General features: G+C 37.0%; 1 protein-coding gene across 1 annotated transcript in view; it reads right to left on the bottom strand.

The window, feature by feature from the left end:
- LOC116509220 (formin-binding protein 1-like) overlaps positions 1-16,125 on the bottom strand; it is a 70,974-nt gene that overhangs the window by 31,931 nt on the left and 22,918 nt on the right. The window contains 8 exon segments of the mRNA XM_032218273.1: positions 455-539; positions 541-581; positions 2,744-2,848; positions 4,679-4,741; positions 5,843-5,910; positions 5,913-5,989; positions 9,318-9,371; positions 13,475-13,590. Coding sequence (XP_032074164.1) covers positions 455-539; positions 541-581; positions 2,744-2,848; positions 4,679-4,741; positions 5,843-5,910; positions 5,913-5,989; positions 9,318-9,371; positions 13,475-13,590 — 609 coding nt within the window.

Below are 16,125 nucleotides of genomic sequence, written 5' to 3'. Positions count from 1 at the left end.
TACAAATGATGTTCACAGCTAATGCCTTCTAAAATCAATTAGAAATTGCAAGTATTAACTACAGTCATCTATAATTGAAGTTTTGATTTGTATCCCACATGCAACCTAAGACTGTGGAAATAAAAACAATAAAGAATACTTACAGACTAACACTTTTATTACAAAATAAACTCTGCTACTGTAAACGTTTATGCCATAATAAACAAAATGTTTCCAAAACATTTCAAATCTCACAAATAACACGAAGGTGGATGGGCATCCTTCACTTTTAGAATTATATCCTATATTTAAAACTAATAGTAATTGTAATAGTAATTACATTTAAGTAGACAGAATCTAGAAAATAATAGTAAATTGTAGAAATTTACCTTCACACTCTTCAGTGACCAAATTCATTTAGATGAAAACATACTGGCAGTCTGTTGGAGGGGTTACTTGGAATCCTGACACTTACCTTATATATTTGAGGAATGACAATATAGAAATGCTTGTGCTGTTCACCATTGAAATTTTGGAGCTGTGCAGCATATTCATTTTTTTTCATCAGCCATATGTGTACGTAGGTTTAGTTGCTGCTTTGCCTAAAAACGGGGACAGATCAGTAACGGCTCTAAATTATTTTTTTAAAAGAAACTCTTACTTAAGAGCAGGCTCATTATCTTTAATTCCCAGTGACGCCTTTCTGTCCAACATATCCTCTCATTAACATTTGTAAATTATAGAACTGTTTCTCAACTATGAAGTCAACCCTATTTAAAAAAGCTTTGGATTTTAACTGATAGTTCGTTGTTTTAAATTATGCCATTGTTTTGGTGTTACTCTCAACAAATGCACTTACAAGGAAACTAAACAGCAATAGCAATAGCAATAGTTAGACTTATATACCGCATTCATAGGGCTTTCAGCCCTCTCTAAGCGGTTTACAGAGTCAGCATATTGCCCCAACAACCATCCGGGTCCTCATTTTACCCACCTCGGAAGGATGGAAGGCTGAGTCAACCCTGAGCCGGTGAGATTTGAACCGTCTGACTGCTGATCTAGCAGTAGCCTGCAGTGCTGCATTTAACCACTGCGCCACCTGCACTACCTTGCAGCAAGCCAAAATGTCATCAAATGATAATATAAATATATTGTGATGTTTTAACAACAGGTTTTGCTCATTATGTGCTTACATGCAATATTGTAATGCAAGTATGAAAAGAGCAAAGTTAAGTGTTAATATGAAATTGTTTATTAACTGGTCCGCTCTGTCCATCTGCAGGAGCTTATGCTAACTTACCAAGGAAACATCCTGGCACAAATCTACTAGTTTGAAGAGAAAATGGTCCACAAAAATATTAATTTTGTCTCTCTCTGTGGATAAATTACAAAAAAAAGGGAAAACTCTCACCAACAGAAGCAGAAAAGCATGCTCCTACAACAGAAGCTAACTCCTGTTGTAAAACTATTTGTAAGGCAAAATAGTTCTCTTGAGAAGACTTTAATAAGACTAAATGTATTAAAAATCATGTACTGTAAGTCTAATGAGAAACACTGTACATCAATGTATAAAACTAACATTACAGGGCATGTCACACAAGAGGTAACAAACTATACAAGACTATAGGAGTAAATATACACTGCATATAGTTTCTTAACATTATTTTTCATTTAGTATTTTGAAGCCTTATCTTGAGTCGAGGTGGCACAGTGGTTAAATGCAGCACTGCAGGCTACTTCAGCTGACTGCAGTTCTGCAGTTCGGCGTTCAAATCTCACCGGCTCAAGGTTGACTCAGCCTTCCATCCTTCCGAGGTGGGTAAAATGAGGACCAGGATTGTTGTTGGGGGGCGATATGCTGACTCTGTAAACCACTTAGAGAGGCTGAAAGCCCTATGAAGCGGTATATAAGTCTAACGCTATTGCTATTGAGTGTTATCCATAATGTTTTTATATTTAAAAATAAAATTAAATATTAAATAATAGTTAAGAAGAAAGTTTAAGGGACATGATTAAGCAATGGGCTGCTGTGAAAATCTGAAACAGCAAGCTGGTTTAGATAAATATTCAAAAGACTAATTGTGGCTTTCAATCTTCATTTGAAATATTGGCCCAAGTCACATTTTACTGCTTTGGATTTATAAACACAATCTGCAGCTCAATCTATAAGAAAACAAGAACGCTCAAGAGTGGCTCAAGCACAGGCCTATAAAAGTTGCATTTTAAAATGTTTTGTCCGTGACATTTCACAGAAGGTCCAGTCATACGTGTGGAAACTTCTCTTTCAGAGGTGGCGCAGTGGTTAGGGTGCAGTACTGCAGGCCACTTCAGCTGACTGTTATCTGCAGTTCAGTGGTTCTAATCTCACCGGCTCAAGGTTGACTCAGCCTTCCATCCTTCCGAGGTGGGTGAAATGAGGACCCAGACTGTGGGGGGGCGATATGCTGACTCTGGTAAACCGCTTAGAGAGGGCTGAAAGCCCTATGAAGGCGGTATGTAAGTCTAACTGCTATGCTAAATGTGAAAACAGGCTGTTTCAAGCATTCACATTCATGAAATTTTCGCAATCAGAACATTTCAGAACCATAATTTTCAAACCATAATTTGAAAACAGAATCAAAATATGCGATGGGTGAAACTTAGCCAATTCAACAGAGTTTGATATCCACATTAGTTGGCCCAAATACTATGATCTTTCAATAAATACTGGTAACATTTCAAACATAGCCACACGAACTATTATTTTCCAATAACAATATCTTACTTTTTCAACATCTGCTTTAGTGGCATTGGTATCATTGTCCAGTCTCTCATAACACTGCTGTGCCTTTTCTGCTTCTTTGCACTCTCTTTCGAATTTCTTTTTGCTCTACAATGCAACGACATAATTACAAATCAATACAACATCACAATGGTTGCATTACTGTCACAATTACAATTCAAACCCATGCTCTTTTGATGAAGATGGAACACAGTCTGCACAAATTATTCTCTTTTAACCAGTGGGCATTTCATTTTGTAATGGTTTAATTCTTATATTTTAAACTTCCCACATCCTCTACCATCTCAATCATGCATTTTCTAATGCTAGGAATAAAAGAACTTTAAGATTAGCAAGGCTAACTATTAGTTATCACATTTCTCCATTATTTTAGGAAGCACTGTAATTCATTTGCTAGCTATTGATTCCCCTAAGATGCAATATTAGGTTAGGAACAATAATTAAACCCGGAATAATTAACCTTTTCTGTGTGAACAGCATTAGGCTGATCCCATATTTAAAAGTATTGCTTTCTCCATCTGTCTGAAAAAAAATATCCCATCCTCAATACATCACAGAAACTGCATCGTTATAAGAACTAATAACACGAGGTAACAAGAGTAATGTATCTACACACCACACACACACACACACACACACACCAGGGGTGGGTTTCAGGCGGTTCGCGGCAGTCCCCACGAACCGGTTGGTTGGCGAACCCGGAAGTAACTTCCAGGAACGCTGAAGGGTCCACCCGCCCGCGTTTCTTACCCGTTTTGACGAGTTCTGCGCTTCCACACATGCGCAGGACGCATACAGCGCCTGTGCGATCCTCCAGGAGCAGCTGGAGCATCGTACAGACACTAGTACGCATGCGTGCACTGCGCGCGTGCACGAGGACGCCGCTGGCCCCGTTCCAACCGAACCGGTTGGAACGGGGCGAGAAACCCACCCCTGACACACACACACCACTAATTAAGAATACATGAACTAGTCTGAACAGCTTAGTAGTATTTTCGTTCTTGAAAGCTCATATGTAGCATAGAAATGTCCTGCATCTGAAATACATGTATGTACAGTATATCATCAGTGGTAGAGATTATTAATAAGAATTTTTATGGAGCAGTTTGTATAGTAGAGAACAGCTCTGTATAAATATTAGGCGCTCCATTATCATTACTTGTCTCCTTCATAATACATTCTTTTAGAAAGACATGGGTGGAGCCCAGTAAAAATGATTTGATAGAATAAAAATGAAATTTGGACTGTGTAATTTGGGATTATGAAGATGCAAGCCACAGAAACTGACAATTTATATATTAATTTTTAAGACTTTAATAATAATTGGAAATTTTGCATTTCTTGCAAAACCATTCTGAAACTATCTCACTCTTATTTATGGAGAGTGAACATATAGGACTGCAGCCTTAGTTACACTTAAGCTAGTATTTTTTTTTGCCTGAAATAGTTCTTTATTTAACATTATGTAATCCCATCAACTACCCTTTAATTTTACTACTATAATATCCAATACTTTGAGTCTAATTCATAAAAAATAATCTTCAGGGTAACTCAAAAGTGTATCAATTAACAGGGAAGATAGGATCTCAAGATTTAAATAAAACTCAGCCTCTGGTTTACCAAATAAATTCCTGCTTAAGAACCCGAAGGCTAGGCAGCATTTCAATACATTTTGAGACAGCTGAAATATAGTCCCCAAATCTATCCAAGTCACATTTCTGTAGATATTAGTGACTGAGGAATTAACACTGTAATGATCTAACAACATAAATATCCACTTTGGCTATTGAACAATGAAAGCACTGTGATAGCTCAGTGGATAACTATGTTCATTCATTATGTCTCCACTTTGGCATCAGTCATCCATACAACTACGCAACCTTAAGGAAGCCAGAAAAGGAATAAAATAAAACTCACATTATCCATCTGCTTCCAACACATGTCAAGATACTGTTGTGCTTTTCGGCCCTCTTGAAGGTGCTGGAACATAATAAACGAGATGCTTTATAAATCCCATCTTGCTTTTAAAACTGTTCAGCTTAATCTCACAAAATGATATGTATAACAATCAAAAGGCAAAACAGAATGCCAAACAAGAATGTAAATCACAACAGAAGCACCATCATTGTAGCATTGCTAACATGCATTCATCCATTGTTTTCTTTCTTTCAAAGGTGTAAAATGATATCTTAGCATTTAAGATAACATTTTTAACTTAAATTACCTTCAATAATTTAAGAGATGCAATGGAAGGAACTACAATTCATGTAATGATGTGGATTATATAACTACATGGATTCCTTGAGCACTAATATCAACGTTTACTGCTACATTCTCTACCGGGGGGGGGGGGGGGTTATAACAGCATCATTGTAAATATAACAGCATCATTGTATTTTCAAAAATGTAATATTCCTAAAAGACATCAAATATATTAAGTACTAAATAACTCATAGATCTAGAAAAAAAAAAAAACTTGCTGAGGACTTAGAAAACAATTAAAGCTGTGACCAGAAGCTTGTTTTAAGAAATCAGCTCCACTGAGCGGGGAGGAGGGAGGGAGAGAGAGAATACAAGTATTTTAATAATACTCATCAGAAATCAGAAAACAACATTTTGTTAAAATGGACTACATTTTATAATTGTATAAACAGATATATTTTGCTGGTTTTACAATACAATAAAGCAGAACTACAAAGTGTTGTCTTTGTCCAGTTTTCCCCTTCCCTTGTCTATTGTGAGCCGCCCGGAGTCCTTCGGGAGTGGGCGGCATACAAGACAATAAATACAAATACAAATACAAATACAAATACAAATACATATACATATACATATACATATACATATACATATACATATACATATACATATACATATACATATACATATACATATACATATACATATACATATATATATAATATATATATATATATATATATACACACACGAGCTGGCCAAGCAGAAGAGATATCTAATTATTATTTTTTTGCTGTTTTTGGATGAAATAATTAAATTGCCCTGACATTCACAGATAGTTCAGCAAAACAGTGACTTGGATCTCCCATCCCCATCCTTTACCAGTTTCCTTTCTGTTTTGAGTTCGTGGGAATATCTCATCAGTTCTCCATATACCCTATGTCCCATTCTTCTGCTACTACTTCACGCTGTCCTGCGTAGTCATTTAACTCATTAAGAATATTATAAAAGGCTATACATGAGGTAAACCTGGCGGAATACAGGGAAATAAACAAAAAAAAGATATTTTAGTATCAATTATTATCAATTTCATTATGTAACAGCTTTTCTTCACAAAACAAAAGTAACTGAGCTCGTCAAAATCTAGCGTGGCGTGAAGATCTAAAAAAAAAAAACGAAGCTCAAAGAAAGAAGCGAAACAGAAAGTCCAAAACCATTTCTCCTTAGAGAAACTTGTAATAGCATAGCAATAGCAGTTAAGACTTATATACCGCTTCATAGGGCTTTCAGCCCTCTCTAAGCGGTTTACAGAGTCAGCATATTGCCCCCAACAACAATCTGGGTCCTCATTTTACCCACCTCGGAAGGATGGAAGGCTGAGTCAACCCTGAGCCGGTGAGATTTGAACAGCCGAACTGCAGAACTGCAGTCAGCTGAAATAGCCTGCATGGCTGCATTTAACCACTGCGCCACCTCGGCTCCTAAGATCAGCAGGAATTTGAGAATAGAACAGAACAGAACAGAACAGAGAAGAGTGGCATGGCATGGTGTTCTGCTACTATTCATGCTGTCCTGGGTAATCATTAAACTCATTAAGAATATTACAAAAGGCTATACCTTGTTAATGCCTGGGAGAGTCTTGTATAATATAAACACGTCAAAAAATTCTTAGGGTGATGAGGAATTCATGGACTTCTTTCACAGGAGCCCTTAATGGAGAGCTGCCACAGATAATTCACTCACATTTTATAGAGTACTTACAAGATATCATTCATTTCTCATAATCTTTTCCATAGTGTTGCTTTTGGCACCACTGTTTTGAGGATAGTAGAATAATATAACTCAGGGTTTCCCAGACCGTGAGTTATACTTCCCTTGGGGAGGTGCAGATAGTCCAGTGGACGTGTGAAGAACCTTTTAGCTTTATTGTTAAAATAAATTCACCTTTCTCAAAGTTTATTTTGTAATATTCATTAAGAATATTACAAAAGGCTATACCTTGTTAATGCCTGGAAGCGTCTTGTATAATATTAAACACATGTCAAAAAATTCTTAGGGTGATGAGGAATTCTTTCACAGGAGCCCTTAATGGAGAGCTGCCACAGATAATTCACCCACATTTTATAGAGTACTTACAAGGTATCATTCATTTGTCATAATCTTTTATCTAGCGTTGCTTTTGGTGCCACTGTTTTGAGGATAGTAGAATAATATAACTCAGGGTTTCCCAGACTGTGAGCTATACCTCACAGGGAGGTGCAGATAGTCCAGTGGACGTGTGAAGAACCTTTTAGCTTTATTGTTAAAATAATTCACCTTTCCCAAAGTTTATTTATTTTGGTTTCATTGAGAACAGAACAGAACAGAACAGAGAAGAGTGGCATGGCATGGTGTTCTGCTACTACTTCACGCTGTCCTGCATAGTCATTTAACTCATTAAGAATATATAAAAGGCTATACGTGAGGTAAACCTGGCGGAATACAGGGAAATAAACAAAAAAGATACTTTAGTATCAATTATTATCAATTTCATTTATGTAACAGCTTTTCTTCAACAAAACAAAAAGTAACTGAGCTCATCAAAATCTAGCGTGGTGTGAAGACCTAAAAAAAATGAAGCTCTTTCACTGTAAAAATAGGACAAGCTGAATATATTAATAGATTGTAGAAATACACCGAAGGGAGGAGTAGAGGGATAGAAGAAGAGGGTAGCGAGGGTGGGAGAGAGGACTGGAGGGAGGGGGAGAAGGAAGGGAGGGAGTGTACTGGGAGAGAGGAGTGGTAGAGGGGGAGGGGAAGTAGGGTAGAGGGGAATGATGGAGGGAAGAAGGGAAGTTGGAGGGGGGGCGAAAGAAAGGGTGTATGGAGGGTCGAAGAGGTACATTGGGGTTTCTATTTTGGGGGTATTGCCGACAAGAGGAATTGCTGTGATTATTGTTTAATGTTATATGGCCCCGGTTATGCACAGTATATATGTGACTGTACGAAAATGAAATGGAAAATAAAAACACATTTAAAACATTAAAAAAAAAACCGAAGCTCAAGAAAGAAGCGAAACAGAAAGTCCAAAACCATTTCTCCTTAGAGAAACTTGTAAGATCAGCGGGAATTTGTGCAAGGAGAAAATAAAAACTACCACCCAAAGGTCCTGCAAGAACAGAAGCATTTACTAGGATGTGAAATGAAAAGTCTGATTTTCGGAATAAATTTAAAATTAGGAGGGAAACTAAGCTTGATGCAGAAATGAGTCGCTTCATCTGGAAAATGGGACATATCATATTCATATGTTTCCTTTGAATGAATGTGTTTGTTCCATAGTAAAGGTTTGGACACTTAAAGGTAAAGGTTCCCCTTGCACATATGTGCTAATTGTTCCCGCCTATAGTGGGCGATGCTCGTCTCTGTTTCAAAGCCGAAGAGCCAGCGCTGTCTGAAGATGTCTCTATGGTCATGTGGCCAGCATAATAAAATGCCGAAGGCGCATGGAACGCTGTTACCTTCCCACCAAAGGTGGTTTCCTATTTTTCTACTTGCATTTTTACGTGCTTCCAAACTGCTAGGTTGGCAGAAGCTGGGACAAGTAATGGGAGCTCACTCCGTTATGCGGCACTAGGGATTCAAACTGCCGACCTTTCTGATTGATAAGGTCAGTGTCTTAGCCACTGAGCCACCGCATCCTTTTTGGACACTTGGGTTAGGTCAAATATGTTACATTATTCTGATATTAATGTTGGGAGGTTTAGAACTGAATGGAGGAAAAGAATGGAGAAAAAATGTAAGGAAAGGAAGAAGACAGACAATGCTTCTTAAAAATATACCTCATATTTGTTGGATTGTCAATGAATGCCAGTGGGTGGTTGTGTTTTTGAATGCAAATGATATCAGATAAAAGCACGTTTAAATAATTTCAGTTAAATGAGAATGGCGGTGTATTGATAGTAAAATACATGAAGATTTTTGATGTAAAATGTACTATTCAACGGGAAGGAAATATATGTAATAATTATGATATAAACGCACGAAAACTGCTTGTAACCAATCGACACGCTTTCGACAGGATGTAATGAAGGATGATTCTTTTTTTGTGTTTTTGTTTATTTCAAACAATAAAAAAATATTTCAAAAATATATATATATACCTCATAAACTTATGCTGCTTTTTTCAAGTCATCAGGTCTTGAACACAACACAATTTGGAGATCACATTAATCCAGATATCTTTACTTTATTATAAAATAATGCTTTTTAAATATATAATTGCATCCTATGAAAAATGTACTTGGCTTAAACATTTAAATCCCAACACTCTGATAATGGGATTAAACCAAGATCCATATATATTTCATATTCATGCTACCTGGGCTCTTCATCTTTGGATGAACGTTTAGGACAGTATTTCTTCACCAGACTTCTGTTAAGAGAAAGAGAGAGATGGATTTTTAAAAAGGGCAAGGTGAGCTTAATAATCCATCTCAGTCAGAAAAATATGACTACTAGTTAAGATTAATTACATACATTATTTATATAGTGTAAACTACATTGCTTAAAATAAACAAATTATATAAAAGAAGTAGAAATTATTGTACTGTTGAGTAATTGCAGGCAGTCCTCACTTAGTAACCTCTCATTCAATGACAGTCCAAAGTTATAAAGTTGTGGCCAACACACATCTCCAAGATCACATGAACATTGTTTGGGCACTTGGCAAATGGCTCACAATTACAAAGTTGGAGGGTCCCAGGCAGTGGTGGGTTTCAAAAATTGTTCGAACCTACTCTGTGGGTGTGGCCTCTTTTTTGGGAGTGGCTTGCCGCCCATGTGACCGGATGGGAGTGGCTTGACGCCCATGTGACCGGATATGAAGATGCCGACGACACTTGTCAGAACCACCTTAAATTACCTCAGACACAGCACTGGCATGCATAAAAATATGATGTAAACTTCTTTTTTAAAGGCATCTTTGGTTTGCGTTAAAACAACTTCAACACATGCAATGTTCTGATTGCACCACAAACGCAGTAGTCATCCTTACCTTTCACAGAGGCACTGAGTTTTATAAATATGAGCATGATAGTGTAGAATAATCATATCCAAGGACCAGTGGTGGGTTTCCAAAAATTTTGGAATCTCTTCTGTAGGTGTGGCCTGCTTTCCGGGTCCACTGGTGGAACCTCTTCTAACCGGTTCGGTAGATTTGACGAACCGGTTCTACCGAATAGGTGCAAACTGGTCGGAATCCACCTCTGGTCCCAGGCACATGATTGCCATTTGCAACCACGTACTGGCCCGGGACAGTTTCAGTGACCTAACCAAATGCTTCTGGATTCTCATAATTGTTCCATGTTGCAATCACATGATGTCCTCACTTAATGACCCACGTGGTCCTTTTTTAAATTTATGGCAACAGGAACTGCTATTGTTAAGCAATGTGATCACATGATGTCCTGTTTTACAACCACTTCGCTTAGCAACTAAAATTCCAGTTCCAATTGCTGTCGTAACACACAAGGACTACCTATATTAGATCAGAACCAATCTGTTGTATTTTCTTTCTGTGTAAGGTCACAATGCTACAACGAAGCCAAAAGAAAAAGCAGAATTTTCTATGCACAGACTGACCAATTAGTTTATAATTACAAATTCAGCAGCGTTTTTTAATGTCTTTTCCCAGAGAGGTAATGATATGGCCTTTTTTCAGCCAAAACAAGCCATTTTCCAGAAGATGATAAAGAATAGCAGCAGCAAAAGACTGACATTAAAAGAATACAGCAGAAATTCCAAAGATTCCAGTGGCCTCAAGTTTCCAAACTGCTCATAAATATCCCCACAAAGGAATAATGGTATATGTTTCACATTTCACAGCAGGAAATCTATTTCATTTCCTCAAGTGATATACTAAGAACATAAAATAAATCATTCTTCCTTGGACTAAATTTAAATTTAACCCTGCTCTCGTTTTTTAGATATAAGAAAATTACCTGGCACTTAAACACTACAATATTCACACTTCATCAGTAGCAAATGAAAGTGGGGAAGTTAGCAGAGGGGATTTAATGAATTATTCAAAATTAAGAAACGCTGATGACAAGTAAGAAACTTTTCTCACAAAGGGGAATCATGGAAGGATGCCTGATATAAAATGGTTAACAGATGTTGTACACATTCTACATACTGCAAAAGGCCATGGGAAAATGTTGATGAACATTTTCCATCTATGCCTTTGAGATATATTGTATATATATATTGTGTATATGGGTGCGCACACTTTGCTATATATTGACTTTGTTAATGCCTGGAAGAGTCTTGTATAATATTAAACACATGTCAAAAAATTCTTAGGGCGATGAGGAATTCGTGGACTTCTTTCACAGGAGCCCTTAATGGAGAGCTGCCACAGATAATTCACCCACATTTTATAGAGTACTTACAAGATGTCATTCATTTCTCATAATCTTTTCCATAGTGTTGCTTTGGCACCACTGTTTTGAGGATAGTAGAATAATATAACTCAGGGTTTCCCAGACGGTGAGTTATACTTCCCTTGGGGAGGTGCAGATAGTCCAGTGGAGGTGTGAAGAACCTTTTAGCTTTATTGTTAAAATAAATTCACTGTCAGCCTCTGCTTTGCTGCTGCTTCGGCTGCCATTGAAACGGGGAGGGGGGGCATGGTATTTGGGAGGGGACTACTGATTGTGCTGGAGGAAGATTCTGGAATTTCTGCTGCCTGTCTTACTGCGCATGCGGAGGAGGTTTCCCGCCAAGGCCAATGGCACCGACATTCCATCTTGGTGATGCCTTTCGAAGTTATCTCGCACCTGACATTTGGGAGAATTATGATTGGACTGTGACTGGGATGCCAAGGGGTGGGGAATGGGTTATTCTATATATCATTTGCTTTCGCGCCTAAATAATCAGTCTTCGCTTTGCTACGCTTCTGTTCATTTATAATTAGTAAAAGTACACTTGATTTCTATCAATGGAGTCTTGTGGTTTTCTTTCCTGATTATCCAATGAAGGAGTGCTGACATTCACCTTTCCCAAAGTTTATTTATTTTGCTTTCATTGAGAATAGAGAGTGGCATGGCATGGCGTGACGTGACGTAGAACAGAACAGGAGAATAGAAAGTAGCGTGGCAGAGGGGAGGGAAGAGAGAGGGGAGAGTGGCATAGAGCAGAACAGAACAGAGCAGGAGTAGAATTTTATTAGTTACTAATCAGAACAGAAATACATTTAAAAGCATTGTTCATTTGTGTTCATTTGGTAGCTGGGTTTTTAGGCAAGGCGTGTACATTAAGATTACACTAAGGGGAGAAGTGGTGGCAAAAAGTTTAGGCTATAACTTTTGCAAATGCAGATTACTTATACTGGTCTTCTATTTCAACACACTTTTATTATTATATTGCATTTTAATCAAGTTGCACAGGTAAGTAAAATATTAGTAGTCCGTAAGCAGATAGAGGAGATATGCAAAACATTTCATTTTAAGCCATTTTGAGTATGAAACTTTGCAAAAGGTTAGTTTTAGGCATTTTGGAAATGATTTTGCACTCATAACAATTTTACTTCCAACTCAAAACATTTCTGAACATGTTTTAAATGGGTTTAAAATGATCTGAATTCAAAATGGTTTAAATTGAAATATTTTGCATACCTTAGTGGTACACAGTAACCAAAGACAGAATACCATTTTTAAAAGTTTCTTTCTCTGGAATATTTAGAGAAAAGCACTTAGTACTATTGTTGACAATTTGCAGTTTTATGGAAAAATCATTTCATTCTGGGAGCAATTAACTTTTTCAGTATGAATCTCTTTAGAATATGAATTCATTTGCACAATATTCTGTTGCTAAATTCCAATGAACATGTTTACAACTTCCAATATTTTCAACTTCCTATCATAGTAAAAAAAAACTATCACTAATTCCCTTTATTACAGTATTCTATCAAGGTTAGAAAAATATAATCCAATGAAAAATAACAGAGGAAATCCTAAGAAATTGAAGCCTTCTTTTTTTTCACCACATACTGTAAAGCCACGAAAAGCAGCATAAAAGGACTGAATATGAACGATTATATTTTAATTCAGATCTCTACAACCCTAACCTTCTCTATGGAAAAAAGTGCAAAACCATGTGATGTTTAAAACAGAGCAAATGAGTAACAGCAGTCATCAATCATGAGTTAAAAAGCTACTGTTTTAGGTGCCTTTGGATTAAAAGAACCTATTTCGTTCTGGCCTCTGCAAAATACCTTATGCCATTTGTTATACAAGCTTTTGCTTGCATATCTGAACTAAAAACATGTCTTTACTTGTGCTAAAGTGGACGGAATTAAAGTGGAAGGAATCAAGGTAGATATTTACAGAAGGTAGCACCTAATTTGAAAAGAATAGAAAAACATTGGCTTTTACTGCATGGCTAAAATACATTTAATCTTCCAAGATTACAATATTTGGGCAATGATTTTCAGCTAACATCTAAATTTAAGATATAAGAATTTTACAAATAACTTACCTCAGTTGCTTCGCATAATTCTGTTCAATCTCTATCCTTTCTTTAACAAATTTTGCATATCTTTCCAGGAAATCAATGCCCCACTGTGTGTGCTTGTCTAAATTATCAAATTGATCCTGTAAAATGTGAGAGGGAAAAGAGAGAAAAAGTCATTATGCCAATGGGGGAAAAAATTCAATAAATGCTCTTTTTTCATATACTATAAACAAGATAAAACACATAAAAATACACTTATTAAAAAAAGAATTCAGCAAAACATGCACTGGCTGATTATTTAAAAGAAAGTCAAGAACATCTATTAATTGAAGTAAAGAACAAAAAACTACTGAAGGCCCAACAGACGAAACAAGAGTACAGAAAAGATGTGATAAAATCAAGAATGGAGAGTTGGCAGAACAAAGCACTGCATGGCCAATTTCTGGAAAAAATAAAAGATAAAGTGGACAGTGAACAAACTTGGTTATGGTTAACAACAGGTACATTAAAGAAAGAAACAGAGTCACTAATCCTGGCTGCGCAAGAACAAGCCATCCGCACAAATGCCATTAAGGCCAAAATCGAAAAATCCTCTGATGATGCCAAATGCAGACTTGCAAAGAAGCTGATGAAACTGTTGATCACATACTCAGCTGCTGTAAAAAAATCACGCAGACTGATTATAAATTGCGGCACAATTCAGTAGCACAAATGATCCACTGGAATTTGTGCAAAAATTATAACATTAAAACAGCAACAAACTGGTGGGAACATCAGCCTGAAAAAGTCATCGAAAATCAGATGGTCAAGATCTTGTGGGATTTTCGCATACAAACAGACAAAATACTGGCACATAATACACCAGACATCACACTGGTTGAGAAAAGTAAGGTCACAATCATAGACATCGCAATACCAGGTGATAGCAGGGTCGCTGAGAAGGAACATGAAAAAATCGCAAAATACCAGGACTTAAAAATTGAAATTCAACGACTATGGCACAAACCAGCAGTGGTAATTCCAGTGGTAATTGGCACACTGGGTGCTATTCCAAAAGCACTGGAATTACATTTAAAACAGTTAAAAATTGACAAAATCACCATCAGTCAAATGCAAAAAGCCGCACTGCTTGGATCTGCACACATATTACGAAAATACGTTACGACGTCCTAGGCTCCTGGGTGGGGCCCGACCAGTAACCAATGCCAAATCCGGCGAAACAACTGGCCGCTGTGATACAATTATATAATAATAATAAGAATAATGATGATGAAGATGATGATGATAATAATAATAATAATAGTAATAATACAAACGGACAAAATACTGGCACATAATACACCAGACATCACACTGGTTGAGAAAAATAAGGTTACAATCATATACATTGCAATACCAGGTGATAGCAGGGTCGACAAGAAGGAACATGAAAAAATCGCGAAATACCAGGACTTAAAAATCAAAATTCAACTATTATAGCACAAACCAGCAGTGGTAATTCCAGTGGTAATTGGCACACTCGGTGCTATTCCAAAAGCACTGGAATTACATTTAAAACAGTTAAAAATTGACAAAATCACCATCAGTCAAATGCAAAAAGCTGCACTTCTTGGATCTGCACGCATATTACGAAAATACATTATGACGTCCTAGGCCCCTGGGTGGGGCCCGACTAGTAATCAATGCCAAATCCGGTGAAACAACTGGCCGCTGTGATACAATTGTATAATAATAATAATAATAATATCCTCCTATGTTACCTTAATAGTTCCTAGGTCCTTGGTTAGGACTCGAGCTGTTGAGCTACCAACCAACCCCAAAGGCTGTGAATCTCACCAAAGATTAACCAAACAATAATAACAACAACATTTTTTCTCTCTTTAAAGAAAATTCTGATGAACAAGATAATTTTTTAAGATATTCTGAACTCAAATACAATGCACTCTTTTGCAGAAAATGTATTTCCATGTAATTTACTTAATTAAATCTAACTTTCCATATGTAAATTGGATAGCAGAATCAAAAGGGTTAACATTAATTCTGAAAGGAGAGCAGTTGAACTGGCCACTTTATTAAACCAATATTAACAATAGCAATAATATGATACTACGTAGCAAAAATAATAATATCAAATCCATACTGTAATTTAACACAAATAAAAATATACACACGATCATATAAACAAATCAGATATAATATGAAAGAAGGCCGGAAGTACAGCTGGCCAGTAAAACAGACAGCTAGGAAAGATGGCCTGGGGAAAAACCTCTAGAAAATGTGGTCAAAATTGTGAAATATCCCCTTTCTTGTCCCTCTGTGACAAATAAAGAAACTAATTCAAATGCTGATGTGTAGCACTTATCAACAGTTCCTTGCTGGAAATCTCTGCAAGTGCTCTCTCTAATTTTGTACAATAATTATTTTGTCTACTCCTTGTACTTAAGTGGGTCATAATTTTTGCTTTGATAAAATCAAGATATTGGGGATATAGCAAGAAGAATATATGCACTGCTCACTTAAAGCATCAGCCCTACATCGTATCGGACCTGGCTACTTGAGAGACCGCCTCCTGCCAATTACCTCCCTGAGGCCTATAAGATCGCACAGATTAGGCTTCCTCCGGATTCCATCTGCCGTGTCGGCTGGCGACTCCCCGGGGAGGTCCTTCTCTGTTG

This window comes from Thamnophis elegans, chromosome 5, assembly GCF_009769535.1.
Source record: "Thamnophis elegans isolate rThaEle1 chromosome 5, rThaEle1.pri, whole genome shotgun sequence".
NCBI classification, from domain to species: domain Eukaryota; kingdom Metazoa; phylum Chordata; class Lepidosauria; order Squamata; family Colubridae; genus Thamnophis; species Thamnophis elegans.
The sequence above is the reverse complement of the archived record's forward strand: the minus strand, read 5'-3'. Positions and strand labels throughout refer to the sequence as shown.